General features: G+C 48.6%; 1 protein-coding gene across 1 annotated transcript in view; it reads left to right on the top strand.

Annotated features, from left to right (window-relative positions):
* The window catches only part of IPO5 (importin 5), a 35533-nt gene that overhangs the window by 11030 nt on the left and 6029 nt on the right, over positions 1-18474 (top strand). Inside the window, exons 6-23 of the mRNA XM_078614115.1 lie at positions 2380-2481; positions 3197-3322; positions 4039-4159; positions 4622-4709; positions 5469-5575; positions 6759-6883; positions 7433-7522; positions 8520-8693; positions 8904-9122; positions 9752-9835; positions 10772-10904; positions 12618-12736; positions 14131-14227; positions 15158-15330; positions 15863-15974; positions 16290-16345; positions 17495-17617; positions 18102-18321. Coding sequence (XP_078470241.1) covers positions 2380-2481; positions 3197-3322; positions 4039-4159; positions 4622-4709; positions 5469-5575; positions 6759-6883; positions 7433-7522; positions 8520-8693; positions 8904-9122; positions 9752-9835; positions 10772-10904; positions 12618-12736; positions 14131-14227; positions 15158-15330; positions 15863-15974; positions 16290-16345; positions 17495-17617; positions 18102-18321 — 2269 coding nt within the window. The remainder of the gene's footprint in view (positions 1-2379; positions 2482-3196; positions 3323-4038; positions 4160-4621; positions 4710-5468; positions 5576-6758; positions 6884-7432; positions 7523-8519; positions 8694-8903; positions 9123-9751; positions 9836-10771; positions 10905-12617; positions 12737-14130; positions 14228-15157; positions 15331-15862; positions 15975-16289; positions 16346-17494; positions 17618-18101; positions 18322-18474) is intronic.

The raw sequence follows: 18474 nt of genomic DNA, 5'->3' as shown, positions 1-18474 counted from the left end.
CAAGCAATTGCAGTGCTGCACCTTTAGAATGTTTATATGAACACATTCCTGCTGAGGGAGCTGGTAGGAACGTTGGGTTGCTCGGTCAATGGCCTGCAGGGTCAACGGCGGCGTGGTGTATTCCGCACATATGGCCGACTGTGAGGGCGGGCACAAGCCGGCGTGAGTAGGTTAAACGTTGAGTTTTATAAGGGCACCACGGGGTGACCAACCCCTCCCCACCATCCCCACCCAGCCCTTCCCCTCCCCACCCAGCCCCTCCCCTCCCCACCCAGCCCCTCCCTCCCCACCTAGACCCTCCCTGCACGGCGGACACAATAATCCCCTGTGGGCTGGTGTAACCAGGAAGTTCCTACCAGTATGACATTGTATAATGTCGTATCATGGACTCTTATCTCACGACAACCATAGTAAACTCATCAGTTGTTTTTATCCAGTAATAATCCAGCCGAGTACACTTCCAATTAGATACACAGCTCCTTCACAAAGCACAATCTTCCAGGCACACTGAAATGTGCCACCAGTCTCAACTTACATCTTTAATTCCATCGCACGCAACATTTACAACTGTTACAGCCGGAGTACATTCTACGTGCACTGGTGATGAGCACACTTTAATTATGTGTATTTATGTATACATTGTACAAATACATACTTTATATTTTGTCGATATTTAAAAAAAAAAGTTTGTATACGTGTCATTACTTGTTTGCTATGTATGCGTCAATTGACAACCCTGGACACCCTTGCAAACGGGATGTTCCATCTCAAGGGAATATACAGGTGGAATGTTTAGAAAGTGTCAGGGCCAACAATCGCACGCATTGATCCTAAAAAAAGATTGCAGGCTCAGCCAAAATATGTTAGCAGCCCTTCTGCAGGCGTGCCTCATAAATAGCTAGCATTGTACTGGCGTGCGGTCGGCTGCATTGCGATTCACTCACTGCAGCGATTCAGAGTGAAGTGAGCCATTGCACTTGTTTGTGCCTTAACTTGCCCCTTCTTTACATAGACAAGTGTGGGGTTTGTTCAAACTGAAGAAGTGTGCACCACATGGCCCCAAGGGGGTTGAATGGCTAGTCATAAATATGACTTGATTCATTGGCAAGCTCCAATGAAATACTAATCCTGTATCGAGCAAGTAACAGTCCGATTCGAAACCTGGGTTAGCATTTACATCTGCAAGCTACTACTGCTCACTGTGTAGCGTATCAATTTTACTTGCCAATTGATGCATAGCATTGTGACTTAAGTGTCTGGTTTGGCTGCATACTTAATTTCTGTTGTGTTGCTCATTTATGCCCAGCTGGTTAACATGTCGTTCATAATTAAATGTATTAACTTTTTCTAGGCTCTTGACTATTTTGCAGGAGATTAATACAGTGACATATTTGGCAAATTCTTTTGAGTAGTTTTATTTATTTATTTTTTATAGATATCGCTTTCTCATGCACCAACATTTTGCCTTCACAGTGCTACATTACAAGGTTATTTTAACACATTCCTGCGGAGGGAGCTTGTAGGAACGTTGGGTTGTTCGGTCAATGGCCAGGGTCAATGGCGGCGTGGTGTATTTCGCAAATATGGCCGACTGAGGGCGGGCACAAGCCGGCGTGAGTAGGTTAAACGTTGAGTTTTATAGGGGCACCACGGGGTGACTAGCCCCTCCCCTCCCCACCCAGCCCCACCCCTCCCACCCCCACCCAGCCCCACCCTCCCCACCCAGCCCCTCCCCACCCAGCCCCACCCCTCCCATTTTTGGATGCACGACGGACGGACAGACACAATAATCCCCTGTGGGCTGGTGGAACCAGGAGGTTCCTACCAGTATCATACGGTACAACATTGCATATCTGACTCACAGGGGACTGAGGTTTAGGCCGACGTGAAAAGGTCAGGTTTTTGAACATCCATAGCAAATAACAGTCACTCCATTTACAACTATGCTACCTAGAAAATAAAGTACATACTGCTTTAAACATGTGGATATACATTACTGTACTTTAGAAGTTAGCAAATGTGCTTGAGATAAAAAATACATCAATGTAGAATTTGTTAACGTCTGTTTTAATACTGCACTGGGCTTGGACGTTTAATTGGTTAGGGTGTGATATTGGGCTGTGTTATATGTGATGTTGTACTATAATGAGTACCACTTAGTGTGAAAGTCAACAGTGGTTGTCCTATGGGGAGACTCGCCCTTGCTGGAGGAATGTGGAATTGCCACCACTGGCTCTTCAGTGCTGTAACAAGGAGATGAGCACCGATGCCTCAGAGCTCATTTGAGCAGGCAATAACTTTTATTTTTGAGTGTACTTGATGCTCAGATGTTCGTGTGCGATTGATATAAGTTTTGTTTGGACTGGGAATGCCCTGCAGGTTCGGATTCAAGCGGCCAAGGCGACTGCCTCCTTCGTGCTGTCTCAGGAGCATCTGCCGGTCCAGAAGCACTTTGCAGACCTCCTGCCCGGAATTTTGCAGGTACGTGGGCCCCTTCACAACAACGACCGCAATGACGACCTGCGTTTATAGTGCCTCCTGAACGTAAAACAAACGGAAACAAATACAAATTAGGAAACGGAAGGGAATGAGAGGATGCGTGCAAGGGAAGGGGAGAAAATAAGCCATTCAGAGTGTCTGAAAGCATAAGGTTTAAAATGATAGATGTTCGAAGAAATGTCTTCTTGTCTGTGGCATAAATGATTAGCAACTTAGAGATCTATATCCATGTTTGAAAGGGATGTGAAAGCTGCAAGGGTGAGGCTGCATGAAGTGCTGCAGAAGTTCACAATCCCTTCCGTGGTTCCGTCAGGGTCGGTGCAGTCGCACTTGCGGGGCTTCCTTTCATTTTCCACTTACGAAGGTGGTGACCAGATGTGGCACCGTGAGTCGTGTGGATTCGATTGAGAGTCACGTGCTCCACTCTTTTCAGAGAAGGGCCGATACCAGGTGGTGGTTCGTGGTCGCTTCCAATGTCCGACAATTTGGTTTAAAATTCAATGTTATATTCTTACGTTGTCAATGGAGACTGCGCCAAGACCATCAACTCGCTTCACTCGCAAATGCAGTTCAATCAAAGAGGTGGCTGGAACCCGGCTTCGATCCCTGGCCCTCGTCCGTGCTTGCCGACGTGACGTCTTCGACGCGGCGTTAGCGCCCAGCGACATCGGTGCTTTATTGTCTTTTGGTGGCGTAGGCGGTGAAGGACTCCCTGCTGTTGCTCGACGACGACTCGGTGCTCAAGTCGCTCGTGGACCTCGCCGACACCTGCCCCAAGTACCTCAAGGGCCACCTGGAGGACACCTTGAAGCTCGCCCTGCAGGTCCGTGCTCCCATCACGGCACCGCCAAGCGGTGACGCGTCGGTCTGGTCGACGACAATGGAGACGTCGCCGGCGAGCGGCGAAGTGTCGTGTTTAATGTCGTTAAACACCAGTGAGTGGAGTCTGTTTAACCTGTTCTCGTTCTTATGATGGATTTGTACGTTTTTCTTCCAATTCTCTTCTGATGACGTAAGTGTACATCATTAATACGTAACCGGAAGAAAAAATTAAATAACTTTATTGGTACCGAGGCTCTCTCAAGACCATGCGGGAGGGCGTGTGGCACAATTGTGCACCAGCTATCATAGAGTGCGATTGTGTCGCTAGAGTTTCCTGCGGTGAGTACAATAAAAAAAACGACGCTATGCCTTTCTAAATTAAATGAACACTGAGCCGCTTTAGCATTCAGAGGTGAATGGGACCCCCCATCCTCCAACTTGCAGACGTCTCGGAATGAGAAAGGGTTAATTGCATTTGTACATCCCGTAAATATGCGTCGTGTTCTTCGTGGTAGACGTTAAAAGTGTCGTGGAATTATTTAATAAGATAAACAGGAAGCCATGTGTGCTGGCGTGTCACGGTCCGTATTTTCCACATTTGACAAATCGCTCGTGCCATTTGGCCGCACCGATCGAGAGCATGAGAATCGACTGATCGATTTGTCGTCAATGGTTTTTTTTTAATTCACGGTGACCGAGCAAAAAATCCTTTTGCAGATCTGCGAGGATAGCAACATGGGCAACATGAGGAGGCACCTGGGCCTGGAGGTGATTGTGACACTGGCCGAGGCCGCCCCGGCCATGTTGCGAAAGCAGAAGGAAATCATCTCGTTGGCAGGTAAAATGAGCAGAAACTAGATTTTCTCCAGAGAAGGTGTGTGGTGTGTAAGGGGTGGCCGTGGTGGCGAGATGTTAACTACCTCGCCTGCTATGCAGGAGGTTGTGTCTGGTTTGTTAGTGATATGGGTAGTCGGATTGCGCCCGTGTGTGTGTGTACGCGATGTGCTAGGAAACAGGCGACCCGGGTTCGATTCCCGCTCATAGTCAACACCTGTGACGATTATCTGAACCGGTCCTGGGCCTCCCCTAGGTTGACTCGACCTAAAATGAGTACCTGGTGCCGTGTGTAAACATCGCCACCGGGGAGACAAAGGCGGCCAGGCGTGGTGTTGGTCACCCCACTCCCTCGTGTGCCGTGTCGCCCTTCATAGGTGATCGCTAACAGCTCTTGCTCCTACAGTCTGTTAAGGCTATACGGGGGATCTTTGTCTTATTGGACGTTGCTGCCCCCATGTGACAGTCATTCGGATGCTCGACCTCATGGTGGATCTGGAGGACAACGAGCTGTGGTCGACGTGTGACGAGCTGGAGGACGAAGACTACGACAGGTTCGCAAGCACTTTCTCTCGACAAAGGCTCCCCGAAAGTGGAGAAATATTAACTACCTTGGCTGGTATACAGGAGGTTGTGGGTTCGATTCCGACCCTGACGCCTGCTGTTCTATATTTTGAATTTGCATGTCTCTCCCCGTGGCCGCATGCATTTTTCTCCGGGTCCTCTGGTTTTTCCCTCCACATTTAGAAACGTGCATTGAGAGTGTTTGACTGCTGTAAATTTACAAGTGATAAGTTACTTCGTTGAGCTATCATTTGTGGCCAAAGTCGCTTCTGAAAAAGATCTGCATAGCTCAGTGGGCCTTCCTTACCTGGTAAAATAAAAATTGTTTGGTTCGGTCACATGACGCCTACTGTTTTCATGAGCCTAAATCAGGGGATCAGCAACCGAAATAAAAAGAAGAGCTGTTATTTTCGACTTTGGTAAAAAAACATATTTAAAGAGCCGCAGTGCAATGTGTGGCGAATACGAGACGGTGATCCTTAATAAGTAACATCACGAAGCGGCCCTTCAAGAGTCAGGTTTGCCCACCCCTGGCCTAAATGTTACATTAGTTTATCATTTGCACAAGATTTGTGTAAACTGTAGATAATCGATTGTTGCACGTGCGATCTCGCGCACTTATCGCGAGGGTAAGAACGACGTTAATGGGTAGCACGCTTGATAGAGGTGCGCATCTTGCACTGGAGAGGTTACGTTACTCGGGGCAGCGGTAATTCCTCCCCCTCGTTCCCTTGTTGTCCGTGCTGCAGTAATGCGGTGGCGGGGGAGAGTGCGCTGGACCGACTGGCGTGCGGTCTCGGAGGAAAGACGGTCCTGCCTTATGTCACCCCAAGGATCGGCAGCATGTTGCCCAGCCGTGAGTCTCGGTTGACGTGGTGTTTGTTTTTGACTTTCCCCAAGTTTCCCACGCTGCCTATTTACCTCTTCCCCCACTGTAAATACAGACTTCAGACCTTCCTGTCGTGCTCTGCATTGATCAGTCACGGCCCGTTGAAACCAATTTTTCCACCTCTGTTGCTTGTTTCACCTGCAGCATAATCATCACCCCCCTTCCCATTTAGTCATGGTTCCTGCTTCACGCGATGAAAGCACATTGTGGTCCAAATGTTTCATATTCAACATTTTTTTGCTTTGCCAATTAATTTCATAAATGCATAGCAACATCGCCCCCTACTGTAAAAACTTTGCAGGACTCTGTTGAAAGTGTCCAGACTTGACACTTTATATATTTCTTCTTTATATAATCCAATTGTGCTCTAATCCTCATGCTGTAATGAAACAAATATTTGGGATTTGAAATCTCTTATCGCAAGCAGTATAATACCACTCTGTGTCACAGAACGGCCTCAGAAGATGATGTCCCTGCAACTGAAGTTCCTTATTTAAGACCCAAGACTTGAGGAATTTTTCACAATTCTAGCTAATCACCTGATGAAGTTGGTTGTAATCACTACCGCAACATCATTCTCGAATTGTAAATGTTGTGGGTTTACTCTCCAACACACCGGTGTGCTGAACTAGTAACTAATTGGCACGTTTTCTTTACGTGATAAATTTTACTCATCGACTGTGTCGGGTGGTGGAAGGTTTAACGATACATCTATATTTACGCGATCTAACCCAAAAAAAACCTTTATGGATAATACTGGTCGCGAAAGCCTCCTTTTTGATCTTCGTAGCCACACTAGGGTGCACGCCTTTCTACGCCCCGCAGAGAATGTTCCTGCTTGCATGTCCCGCTCTGCCCCGAAACTGGTTGGTGCTGTTATCGCTGCCCCTGTGAGTTATTGGTGCTGCCCCTGGGGCTCCTTCGTGACTGGTCTCGGTACCTTTGTCCCCTGCGCTTGGCCTCAGTGGCCCTGGGGCCATGATGTGGTATAGCTTGCTCTCTCTCCCACGCGTCCCTGCCCCCACCGCCCCACACATTTCTCCCCCTACCCTCATGTCGTCTGCTGGGATACGTGTGAAGCCTCTCAAGGTAACGGTTTGCCTCCGGACGAGACGTGACTTGACACTATCGTCGCTTGTCCATTGTGTAGAGGACTGGAAGCACCGGCATGCGGCCCTCATGGCTCTGTCGGCCATCGGCGAGGGCTGCCACCAGCAGATGGAATCAATGCTTCCCGAAATCCTCAACTACGTGTTGCCCTTCCTGAGTGACCCGGTGAGAGGCGGTGCTCCCACGATGTCCCCCTGTGCCACCACTGTGGCCGTGAGCGCTGTCTTATTATAAGTAGGAGCATGACAACTGTGTGGAGTGGAACCAGGTAGCGCTGTATATTCATGGATGTTGAACTTCTTTTGCGCCGTACGTAACCGACCATGCTCATTGGAGGTGCGATGAACTTTAGCACGCTACGCTTTGAAAGTGGCAACGTGACTTGGATTCCCGGACACTGCCAACATGACGAATGATATATATGAACCGGTTCAGATATTTTTTCTTTCCACTGCTGCATGAGGGCCTCCCCCACGCTCTGGGTCGTGGGGGTTATTTGACCGTACTTCATGCTGATCAGTGTGGGTTGGTGAAGTTGGGGGGACACGCACCTCCGATTAGCACGGTTGGCTACGTACGGCGCGAAAGAAGTTCGACATGCACACACACGCACGCACATTGCACGTAGCGGCTTTTGGCCACCGCAAGACGTGCCAGCGATGCCAACGAGCGCTTTTTTTCTACCCGCGGACCCTCCCCCCCCCCCCCCCCCAGCATCCCAGGGTGCGCTACGCCTCGTGCAACGCTCTGGGGCAGATGGCCACCGACTTCGCGCCCACCTTCCAAAAGAAGTTCCACGACAAGGTGAGTCGCCGCTGAAATCGTAAACCTGTCTCGCCACGCTGCCCCGCGCGTGTATTGACAATAGTCGGGGCCAGAAAGTCATTGGCACGTGGCGTGTGATAAGTCACTGTTGTGGACGTTATTGCCCAAGTTGGGTTCGTTTGCGTAAATGTAAATGTGTCTTCTTGGTTCTTTCGGTAAAGTCACGTAGAAGGGAAATAATAAAATAATAAAAATATAACATAATAAAATACAAATAATAAAATAATAAAAATGTAACGTAATAAAATAAAAAAAATTGTATGTTTTATTTTTATTATTTCCCTTCTACGTGACTTTAATGAAAGAACCAAGAAGATGAATCCCTGCAGTCACGAAAGCTTTAAATCGAAATGTTAATGTGTCGTTAACCCGCCACCACCCGATGACACAGCCAATTAGTAATGTTTGTCACTGAAACAAAACGTGCCAATTAGTTGCTACTTCAGCACACCGGTGTGTTGGAGATTAAGCCCACAACATTTGCAATGTGACTAGCGAAGTCTTGAGCCATCTTACGAGAACCAGACTATGCTATCTTGGGATTATTTCTGATTAATTTGTAATGCCCAAGACTCCGAGGCAGACTTAACCACCTCTAATATTCTTCGGGTTTTTGTTCATTCCCCGAGGCTCATAGAGCCAGCCAGACTAAGGCAATTTAATAATTCCTAAGGTTCGTTATGATTTTCGAAGGCTCACAGAAATATTTTTTTATGAGTGACTAAGCCTTGGGATTGGAGTGCTCGTGCAGGAGTTGGCACTGCACTACGAGCTACAAACCCAGCGAGATATATTCCCGGCTGTGGCGAACATCAGTCGTATATCAACTGGTCCTGGACCTCCCCTCCATGCCCTGCTTAGCATGGGGAAGCCTTCATCCAGCAGTGGATTGACAAATGATTGTACATAGATAGGCACGGGGAATCATCAACTGTTTGGCACCATCGAAGGAGCTCCACTGCGTCTCTCATCCCAGGTCGTGTCCGGCCTGCTCATGGCGATAAAGGACAATGACAACCCACGGGTGCAGGCCCACGCGGCAGCTGCCCTCATCAACTTCACGGAGGACTGCCCCAAGACGTACCTGCTGCCCTACCTGGACAGCCTCCTCGACCACCTGGAAGCCATCCTCAACGTCAAACTGCAGGAGGTGCCTCCTTGCGTGATCCTAAGCAGGACTTTGAGTGCCTTTTGTTGGGCTGTAAATTCATCCCACGGGGAAAGAAAAAGTTCCCCACCCCATACCTTAGTGTTCTGCAGTGATGTGATCACCTTTTCTGCCCATTCATCTGTCCTTCCGTCCATCCCTTTCTGTTCGTCCCATCATTTGTTTGACCCTCCATTTGTCTGCCCGTCGCAGATGGTGATGAACGGGAAGAAGCTGGTGCTGGAGCAGGTGGTGACGGCCGTGGCGTCCGTTGCCGACACGGTGGAGGAGCGCTTCGTGCTGCACTACGACCGCTTCATGCCCAAGCTCAAGTTCATCGTTGAGCGCGCCACCGAGAAGGAGATGAGACTGCTGCGCGGCAAGACCATCGAGTGCATCAGCCTCATCGGCCTGGCCGTCGGGCAACAGAAGGTATGGGGAAGGTCACAGTCATCTCTCTAATTCGGGAGTGGGGACGACCAAGGAAGACGTGGTCTGCTTTAACGGCATCTGTAAGTTGCACGGCGCCTTCAGCCACCTGTGATAACACCAGCGAAAGATGAAAAGCAGCCAGCGTTGCTTGCACGTCATGAAAACACATTTTCCAGAAATTGCAACCTCGGTCATTTTCTGGCAACCTCTCAACTGGCTCATAAAGCTCCACATCAAAATACGTGGCAATTCACACGCCACACGAAATAATTGTAAGGGGTTGGGAACCTATTCTTACGGAAGACTGAATAGGACTCTAATATCTTTTGATGGGCAATCGCAAATTAACACACACACACCCCAGTCACTTCTGCCACTACAAGAGGCTCTTGCAATATTACTTTTAAAAAAATACATTCCCTCCAGTACTAAATGACTGCTTATAGGATGCATGAAGCGACAGATAAATATTTTATGCGAGGACCGTTTCAAAGTTTGTCGGACTCATGTGTGACCACGGGTCAAATTAAATAAATTCATCGGTCCTGCTCGGCGTCGTCACATCCTCGGTAATGAGCGAAGTAATTTTCACGTTCGGTCCGTGTTGTCTCCGTTTCGCCATCGTGCAGTTTATGGCTGACGCGGCAGCCGTGATGCAGCTGCTGCTGAACACACAGACGGAGTCGACGCAGCTGGAGGACGACGACCCACAGGTACGACCAGAGCCCCAGTTCTTACAAAGAGGGTCCTCGCCTACAAACATCGGATAGTTCATATTCTAAGGTTTTCGGTAAAGTCACGTAGGTAAAAAATTAAAATTAATAAAAGTAAAATAAAAATCACGACGTTTCGGAGGCAACACAAGCCTCCGTCTTCAGGTGGAACCGTCACAGCACGGTAGCTGTATCAAGTGCAGCAATCGTGCTGTGACGGTTCCACCTGAAGACGGAGGCTTGTGTTGCCTCCGAAACGTCGTGATTTTTATTTTATTTTACTTTTATCAATTTTAATTTTTTACCTACATTACTTTACCGAAAACCTTAGAATATGAATCCTTGCAGTCACGAAAGCTTCAAATCTAGAATCGGATAGTTCGCCAGCATTGGTGAAGGCAAGCCTGACTGCTGATGAGACATCGAGTGTTGACAACAACCAGAGTTTGGCTTGTTTTGAACCAAATGCTGATGATAAGATGTATGTTTGTATGTTGAACTCCTTTTGCTGCCAAACGTTGCTCATTGAAGGTGCGGGATGCACTCTTACAAGGCCATGCGGTTTGTTGTCCTTTCCCCGCACCTCCCAATTAGCATGGTTGTCCATGTACAATGCGAAAGAAGTTCGGCATACAGAAGACCGATGATGATTTTCGCTCCAATTTGACATTGAGGCGGTGCTCATTTCCTGGTTTACAACCCTGAGCCAGTGATGACGATTACACATTCCTATGGCGGGGGGGGGAACATGTATTGATGGGAAAACCACTGTTGACTTTCCCACAAGGTGGTACGCATTTTTAGCGACCCCGGAGATATGATGGCCTGAATGATGAACCCCCAATCAATTGCGAACCGCTTGCTCGATCACTGAGCCACCCCACCCACACATGCAAATCCTTGCTCTTATCCTGGGGCGGTGGTGTCTGTCGGCAGATCTCGTACATGATCTCGGCGTGGGCGCGGATGTGCAAGATCCTGGGCAAGGACTTTCAGCAGTACCTGCCCGTGGTCATGGGGCCACTTCTGAAAACCGCCTCGATGAAGCCGGAGGTGGCCCTGTTGGATGGTGAGTGTCGCCCGCCGAGACCTCGGCCTGCCTTGGTAGTGGCCCAGCTGTGAGGCGCGAGGCGTGTTCAACCGCTCGTTGCGTAGGTTCGCGGTTCAAATCTGACGGGCCACCCTGGTTAATACTGCTCCGGCTGTGTGTGTGTGAACCATAAATAAAACTACGCGCTGCCTGCTTCACAGGGGAACGTTAAATATTCCGTGACGTCATTAGAAAAAAAGAGTAAACCGTGCCGGCCTTTATAGGTGCTCGCTAACAGCACTTGCCCCAACAGTCTGTTAAAGGCTATATCATAAAAATAAACTATGCGCTGCCTGCTTCACAGTGGAACATTAAAGATTCCGTGACATCATTTGAAAAAGAACAGGATAATCCGTGCGTGCCAGCGTCACGGGCCAAATTTGCCAAACTTATGAAAATTACCCCGATGTTACTCAATACGGCATGCACACTATTGGCAGACTAGCTTCCTCTAAAACACAGCACCTTTGTGATAACCCTGCACGGCAGCGTGGGGAATAACATGTACTAAATTATTATGAATTAAAATTTATTCTCATGTTCGTGGTAGTTCCTTAGAGTTGTGTGTGTGAGAATTGAATGTTTACTATTTGTGAAAATTGTTTCGTTTATTAAGTTTGTTGAACTAGCTGCCAGGATTGAGCAAAAACCTAGCCCCACTTTTCAGCCAGGCAACTTGGAAAGCACAGACTAATTGTTGCGAATCTAACATTTAAACTAACAACGACATATTTAAGCATCACAATTTAAATGCCAAATACATAGCTTGTTAGTCCACTTCATCCCCTATGGGGGACGTAGGGCCGCAATGAGTTCCATTCCTGTCCTTGGCAACATGTTGAGCCTCGCCCCAAGAGAGGTTGATCGCTGCTACCAGCTCGTACTTCACGGTCTTACAGGGACTTCGCTACTTACGAACATTCGACTTACGAACTTTCAGAGAGACAAACAAACCTGGCCGTGTGTCCAGTTGCCTGTTCGGATCGAGAGTCGTAAGTTCAATCGCCGCGCAATAGATGGCGGTGGTGGCATCTACATTTGCAGAACGTGAAGAACCAGTGGCATCTACACAAGATTATACAACTTTAAAGCCTTTCCCCGTGTTTAGTGTACATGCCTTACAACATGTTTGGAATCGACAGGAGTACAGGTGTTAAGTTGGATGAACAAATCGACTTAGGAACAGACCTCTGGAACTTATCTCGTTCGTAAGTAGAGGAATTCCGTACGGTCTTGGTCCATTCTGAGAACATGTCCGAGCCAGTTGCCGTCTCTTGATGACTTGTGTAATATTAGGGACAACCAGTCTTCTTGTTCAGTTCGGTGTCATTGCTTTTGTTTAATAGACAAAATAATACAAATGCTATAAAAATGTTGAATTAATAAAATCTTTAAATCTCATGAATGTTACCTTTAGGCAAATGGAAACAAACAAGACAGACCGAGTGAGGTGAACATTTGAAATCGACAACACAAATGAGACTGTGCAAACAATAAAAAAATCTTCAATTGAATCATAAAATCATGGCGATGAATCTTTAGGTTTCTAACTTCTAGGCGGTTTGCCCGAGTTGACCACAGCGAAACCCCCTTTAATTTACTCAAATTCCTGGGTTAATGATGACGTCCGTTAACATGTAAGAGAAGGATCAGGAGGCCGGTGTGAACTGGTCATTTGCTTTTGTCTTTCAGCCCAGGACATGGAGGAGATGGAGGACGACAGCTGGGAGTTTGTGAGCCTCGGAGACCAGCAGAGTTTCGGGATAAAGACGGCCGGCCTCGAGGAGAAAGCCACCGCCTGCCAAATGCTGGTGCGCAAAACTAGAATGTAAAAATGTTTGAAACTTTTTATTTTACCAGGTAAGGCTCGCCGAGCTATACAGCTCTTTTTCAGAAGCGTCCTTGGCCACAAATGATAGCTCAACTCCGTGGCCTATTATGTGGACATTTACAGCAGCCAAATACTCTTATACATATGTGGAGGGAAAAACCAGAGGACCCGGAGACAAATCCACGTGACCATGGGGAGAATCTGCAAACGCTACATATACAGCAGGTGTCAGGATCTAACCCACGACCTCCTGTTTAGACCCACGACCTCCTGTTTAGACCCAAGATCTCCTGTATATTTTGGATACTCCTGTATAGATGTTTCCAGACCCCAGTTTCCAGCCTTCCATCTCTTTCAAGTAAAAACAATGAAGATTGTTCGGTCGTGCAGTTGCAGCTCTCCGATGTCTTTTCGGGTCGTACCGCCACGTGTTGTCCGGCGTGATGTCCGACGTTTTGTTCCACGTGTTCGGAGCGTCTTCGGTAACTCAATGGAGCAGCTCAAGATCTCCCTCGGTTATATGTTACGATGTTTTTGTTATTTATATTTAGTTACTTGCTTAGCTCTTTCTCTAATTTGCACTCCTATTGTGCTTTTTTTTGTATTCGCTGTTGTAACTTGCTGAGCACCCATACTGGGCCATCTGTGAAATAGAGCTTCATAGCTCATTGGATTCTTCCTGCAGTCCAAAAATAAAGATTCTGATGTAGTATACTCTTTGGTTTTTTCGGTAAAGTCACGTAGGTAAAAAATAATAAAAATGAAAACAACTAAATTAAGTAACAAATTAAATGTAAAGAAATGAGAACAACTAAATTAAATCATGACGTTTCGGAAGCAACACAAGCCTCCGTAGTATTTGTCGGCTGCTGCTGCTGGCGTCTAATGAAGGCCGGCCTACACGTGGTACAACCCGGAAACACCTTGGGAGAGGTTTTCTTCTCTTCTTTCGTCCTTTGCCCAATGGCAAGTCTTTGACTCAAACTCTCCCCCCATTCTGGCCATTGTTGAGCTATCTGCTGATTTCACGGTACGACATCCCCCTTCATTCAGTTCGTCAAGCAGCATCTTTATTTTTCTGCCTTCTTGGGTCTCTTTCCAAAATCATTCTTAGAATTTCATGGAACTTTCACATCTGAGGTTGAAAACTCATTTCTTTAGAACTGATTTTTGCGTGTTCGTTTATTGTCCTTCCCCCCCGCACTTACGATTAGCGTGGTTGGCTACATACGGTGCGAAAGAAGTTCAACATACACGTACATACAATCCACGTGTTTATCTTTGTTGTCTGCATTGTCAAGTCTCAGCGATGAAATTGACCGACAGCCACCTGGTTTTGTTTTTCTCTGTGCGTCTTGTCGTGGGGTCCCTTAGGTTTGCTACGCGCGCGAGCTGAAGGAGGGCTTCGCGGAGTACACGGAGCAGGTGGTGAAGCTGATGGTCCCGCTGCTCAAGTTCTACTTTCACGATGATATCCTCACAGCCGTGTTCGTGCAGCGCAATCAAAAGTCCTAGAGCAGTGGTTCTTAACCTGGGGTGCACGCAACCCCCTGGAGGCGGAGAAACCCTTTCTGAGGAGTGCTAGACATGCCGGACTTTTTTTTAGAAGGTAAATCATCGAAAGACAAATTAAACACGGACACACAAGTACAGCTACTTTGTTTTGATCAAATCTGTGTATTTAGTAACGTCATTTTTTTTTACGCTTGCGAACCAAAGGGGTGCAAGTCTGCAGTAGAGGTTAAGAACCGCTGGTCAATAAATCAACAGCGATTTCCTGCTTGGATGAGCACTAAGGCAGTACTCATCTCCTGTTTAAAGCCCTCGGCCAGTGGTTGAGATTCCAAACGAATGAACACTTATTTATACTGGTTGGAACCTCCTGGTTACACCAGCCCACAGGGGATTATTGTGTCCGTCCGTCGTGCAGGGAGGGGCTGGGTAGGGAGGGAGGGGCTGGGTGGGGAGGGGAGGGTGGGGAGGGTGGGCCTGGGTGGGGAGGGTGGGGGAGGGGCTGGGTGGGGAGGGTGGGGGGTGGGGCTGGGTGGGGAGGGGCTGGTCACCCCGTGGTGCCCTTATAAAACTCAACGTTTAACCTACTCACGCCGGCTTGTGCCCGCTCTCACAGTCGGGCATATTTTGCGGAATACACCACGCCGCCGTTGACCCTGGCCATTGACTGAGCAACCCAACGTTCCTACCAGCTCCCTCCGCAGGAATGTGTTAACCCCTTCAATAGTGCTGTTTGTTTCTGGCCACATTACAGTTTGGGCATTTGGTGCCTGTGTTCGGCAAGCGATATTAAAAAATACAAACTGGTTCACCGGACACTTTCCTTGACTTTCATTTATTTTGGGGATTTTTTTTGTATCTCCGCGCGTGGATTTCTCCTCTGCGGCACGCGTGCGCATGGCTGCGGCAGAGTCCCTGCCGCTGCTGCTGGAGTGTGCGCGTATCCGCGGCCCCGAGTACCTGGCCGAGATGTGGCACTTCATGTGCGGAGACTTCATCAAGGCCATCGGCACCGAGCCGGACTCCGACGTCATCTCGCAGATCATGGAGTCCTTTGCCAGGGTGCGACGAGCCACACTTACAGCCCCCCCCCTCTAACACCCGGTCACAATCCCATTAACCAATCTTGATTTAAATAGCGCGCTTCACGTGGGCGTGGTGACACGGCCCAGCGTTAGCGCGTTCGCCGCTCGCATGTCTGTGCGTCACCGCGGATGTTGAAGGATTCCAGTGAGGTCATTAAAAGAAGAGTAGGCCATTGCGTACCGGCATCATGGTCTACATTAGCCTAAATTAATAAAAATATGTATACCTGATTTTTTCGATTTAAAGCTTTCGTGACTGCAGGGATTCATCTTCTTACCGAAAGAACCAAGAAGATATGTATACCTGCTTGTGTGTTTGCTACGTATGTCAATTGATACTCCGGGACACCCTAGCAAAACTAAATGTTTCATCTCAAGGGATTATCATCCAGGTGAAAAATGTTTCAATCAAAATATAAATAGTTTGTTCGGTGTAGGTGGCCTCGTGCGTTTGTTTTACACGTGTGGGACCATAATGGGATCGTGCTGTGTCTGCCCTGTACCCCCAGTGTGTGGAGCTGATGGGCGAGGGATGTCTTGACAAAGAGCACTTTGTGGAGCTTGGGAACATCCTGAAGGCAAAGTTGGAAGAGCACTTTAAAAACCAGGAGCTCCGACAGGGTGAGGCATCTTGTGGGTCCAGGTTAACTATTACATTGACTTCTGGTTACTGAACGAATACATGATAAGGTTGCACTCATTACACATAATGTGCGTTAACATACTAATATAGGATCACAGAGCATGGGCAATTATCGGCCACAGTTCTGCAGTTCTGGCTTTTCATTCTTGCCCGTCTGGTATCCCGTGCCTCTTCGAGAAACCGCACGTTACAAATTCTGCAGGGTTCATAGATGCAATTTGCATGACTTAAGCTATAAAATAAAACAAACGTGAATGATCATTGAATTATTTTGACGTTTTTTTTCCACGCAGAAAAGAGAAAAGACGAAGATTACGACGAACAAGTGGAAGAGACATTGCAAGACGAGGTGAATCCAGTTAATTATAATTATGCCCGCACCTCCGATGAGCACAGTTAGCTTCTTGCGGTGCAAAAGAAGTTCAGCATACAGATGTAATACGAGAGTTCACCGACGATCGCCGATCAGTGGGATAGGCTCCGCCGCTTGGGCCGCCATCACCCAATCGGAGGGATGAGCCGAAGTTAGGGGCGGAGCTTAAAGTCTCTGTGGAAGTAACCATCTAGAAGGATCGTGAGGGGGGCGTGTCTGTAAGCGGGGCTTGGTGACGTAGGTCAGGGGATATTAGGGAAAGCGAAAGAGAGCTCGGGGTCAGTGTGTGGAGTCAGAGAGCGGGACCACGTTGCCCAGGACGGCAGCGGCCACGTGTCGGGCTGGAGGCCTCCTCCCAGCGAGTCGCCTGTCAGCGGCGCGCGGGAGAGGTTGTGAGCGAGCCGACGGGAGGGACAACGTCTAACCGCGCGGGAACGGGAGTGCAGCCGCGTCGGAGAGAGAGCGCGGAGCTGTCCAGCTGTGAAGGAGTGAATAAACAATAAAGAAGACACAAGTTCCAGATGGTAGTCGCAGTGGTTTATTACACATACAGATTTCATGACCGAGGCAGCAGACCACTCACCTGAGGCAAGCGTACGGGCAGACGGACAGTCAGGAAGTAGGCCAAGGCCTCCAATTGGTGCAGAGAGGCCTCCAAATTGATTGGTCGGGAGGCAAGGTTCAAAAGGATTGGAGGAGAGATTCAAACTTGAAAGTCGGGGAAGCGAGGGTTGACGAGAGAGGCGACGCTCGACAACCGTTGGTGGAGGAGGACGATGATTGGCCGAAAAGAGTGGGGCGAGCGATGCTTCGAGAGAGAGAGAGGGCTCGAATGGTATAAAAGGGGTGAGCACAAGGGGGAGGGGAACGTTCAGGGGACAATGCGAGCTTCAAGCATCAAGGGAGAAGCCCCGGGCCTAGTCTTGGTGCTGTGTCCAATACGAGGCTCCGAGTAACAACGTGTCGGCGTTTTTACACACACATGCTACATGGGGAGGTATGTTGACCTCTATAAGTGGGGAATTAATTTACGTCGGTTTTTGTTTTTCACGTCCTGGAATAGTTTGTGTTCCTGAAACGAGTGGGGTATTACAATGTCACCGATTTGCATGTTGCCGTGCTCAGGATAACAGCGACGTGTACACGCTCAGCAAAGTGTCCGACATCCTGCACGCTATCTTCACTTGCTACAAGGAGACGGTGCTGCCCTGGTTCGACCTCTTTCTCCCGCTCATCGTCAGCCTCATCGTACGTATGCCACCTTGGACTCCTCAACTCAAGTGCTTCGCCTGTGCCTTTTTTTCCATTGTACGACTGAACCGTGCCGTGCTGTGCCGAGCCGGCTCGCGTGGCTCAATGTTTTTCCACTGTGAGAGCCGAGCTCTGCCGACAACGTCGCGCGCAACAAACGTGTCGTTAGACTCCACCCCTGGCCCTGCTTGGCCCCAGGCCAGCTTCGGTTGTCTTGTGAGACCAGCATAGCACAGTTTCGTTGTTTACAGCTTGGAACTGCAAAGAGCCAGTAGATAACCAACCGAGCCTTCGAGGCAATGTGCTGGCTTGGTTCGGATATGCCGCAATCGGTCAACAGGGCTCGCATAGCAGTTCTGCCAGGGAGATTTTGGAAACCCTGTGATTAATTTAACCATGTTTCCATAGGATAAGTCTCGATAAACAACATATCCATATTCTAAAGTTCTGTTCATGTTGCCGCTGCTGCTGTTACGACCAGGACCGAAACCGTCCGTGGGCCGACCGCCAGTGGGGGTTCTGCGTGTTCGACGACCTCATCGAGTGCTGCGGCCCAGCCTCGCTCAAGTACTCGGAGTACTTCCTGCGGCCCATGCTGGAAGGCGTATGCGAGTCGAGCGCCGAGGTGCGGCAGGCAGCCGCGTACGGTGTGGGCGTGATGGCGCAGCACGGAGGGCCCGGCTATGCTCCGGCCTGCACTGGTAACTAAAACTTTTAAAACTGTTTTAAATGTTTTTTTTATTTTACCGGGTAAATGCCCACTGGGCTATATAGCTCTTGTTTTAGAAGTGACCTGGCTATCACAAATGATAGCTCGACGAAGTTGCTTATCATGTGGGAATTTATCACAGCCA

This window comes from Lampetra planeri, chromosome 43 (genome assembly GCF_965212315.1).
Source record: "Lampetra planeri chromosome 43, kcLamPlan1.2.h2, whole genome shotgun sequence".
Lineage (NCBI taxonomy): Eukaryota > Metazoa > Chordata > Hyperoartia > Petromyzontiformes > Petromyzontidae > Lampetra > Lampetra planeri.
This window is presented reverse-complemented; position numbering and strand designations above follow the sequence as displayed.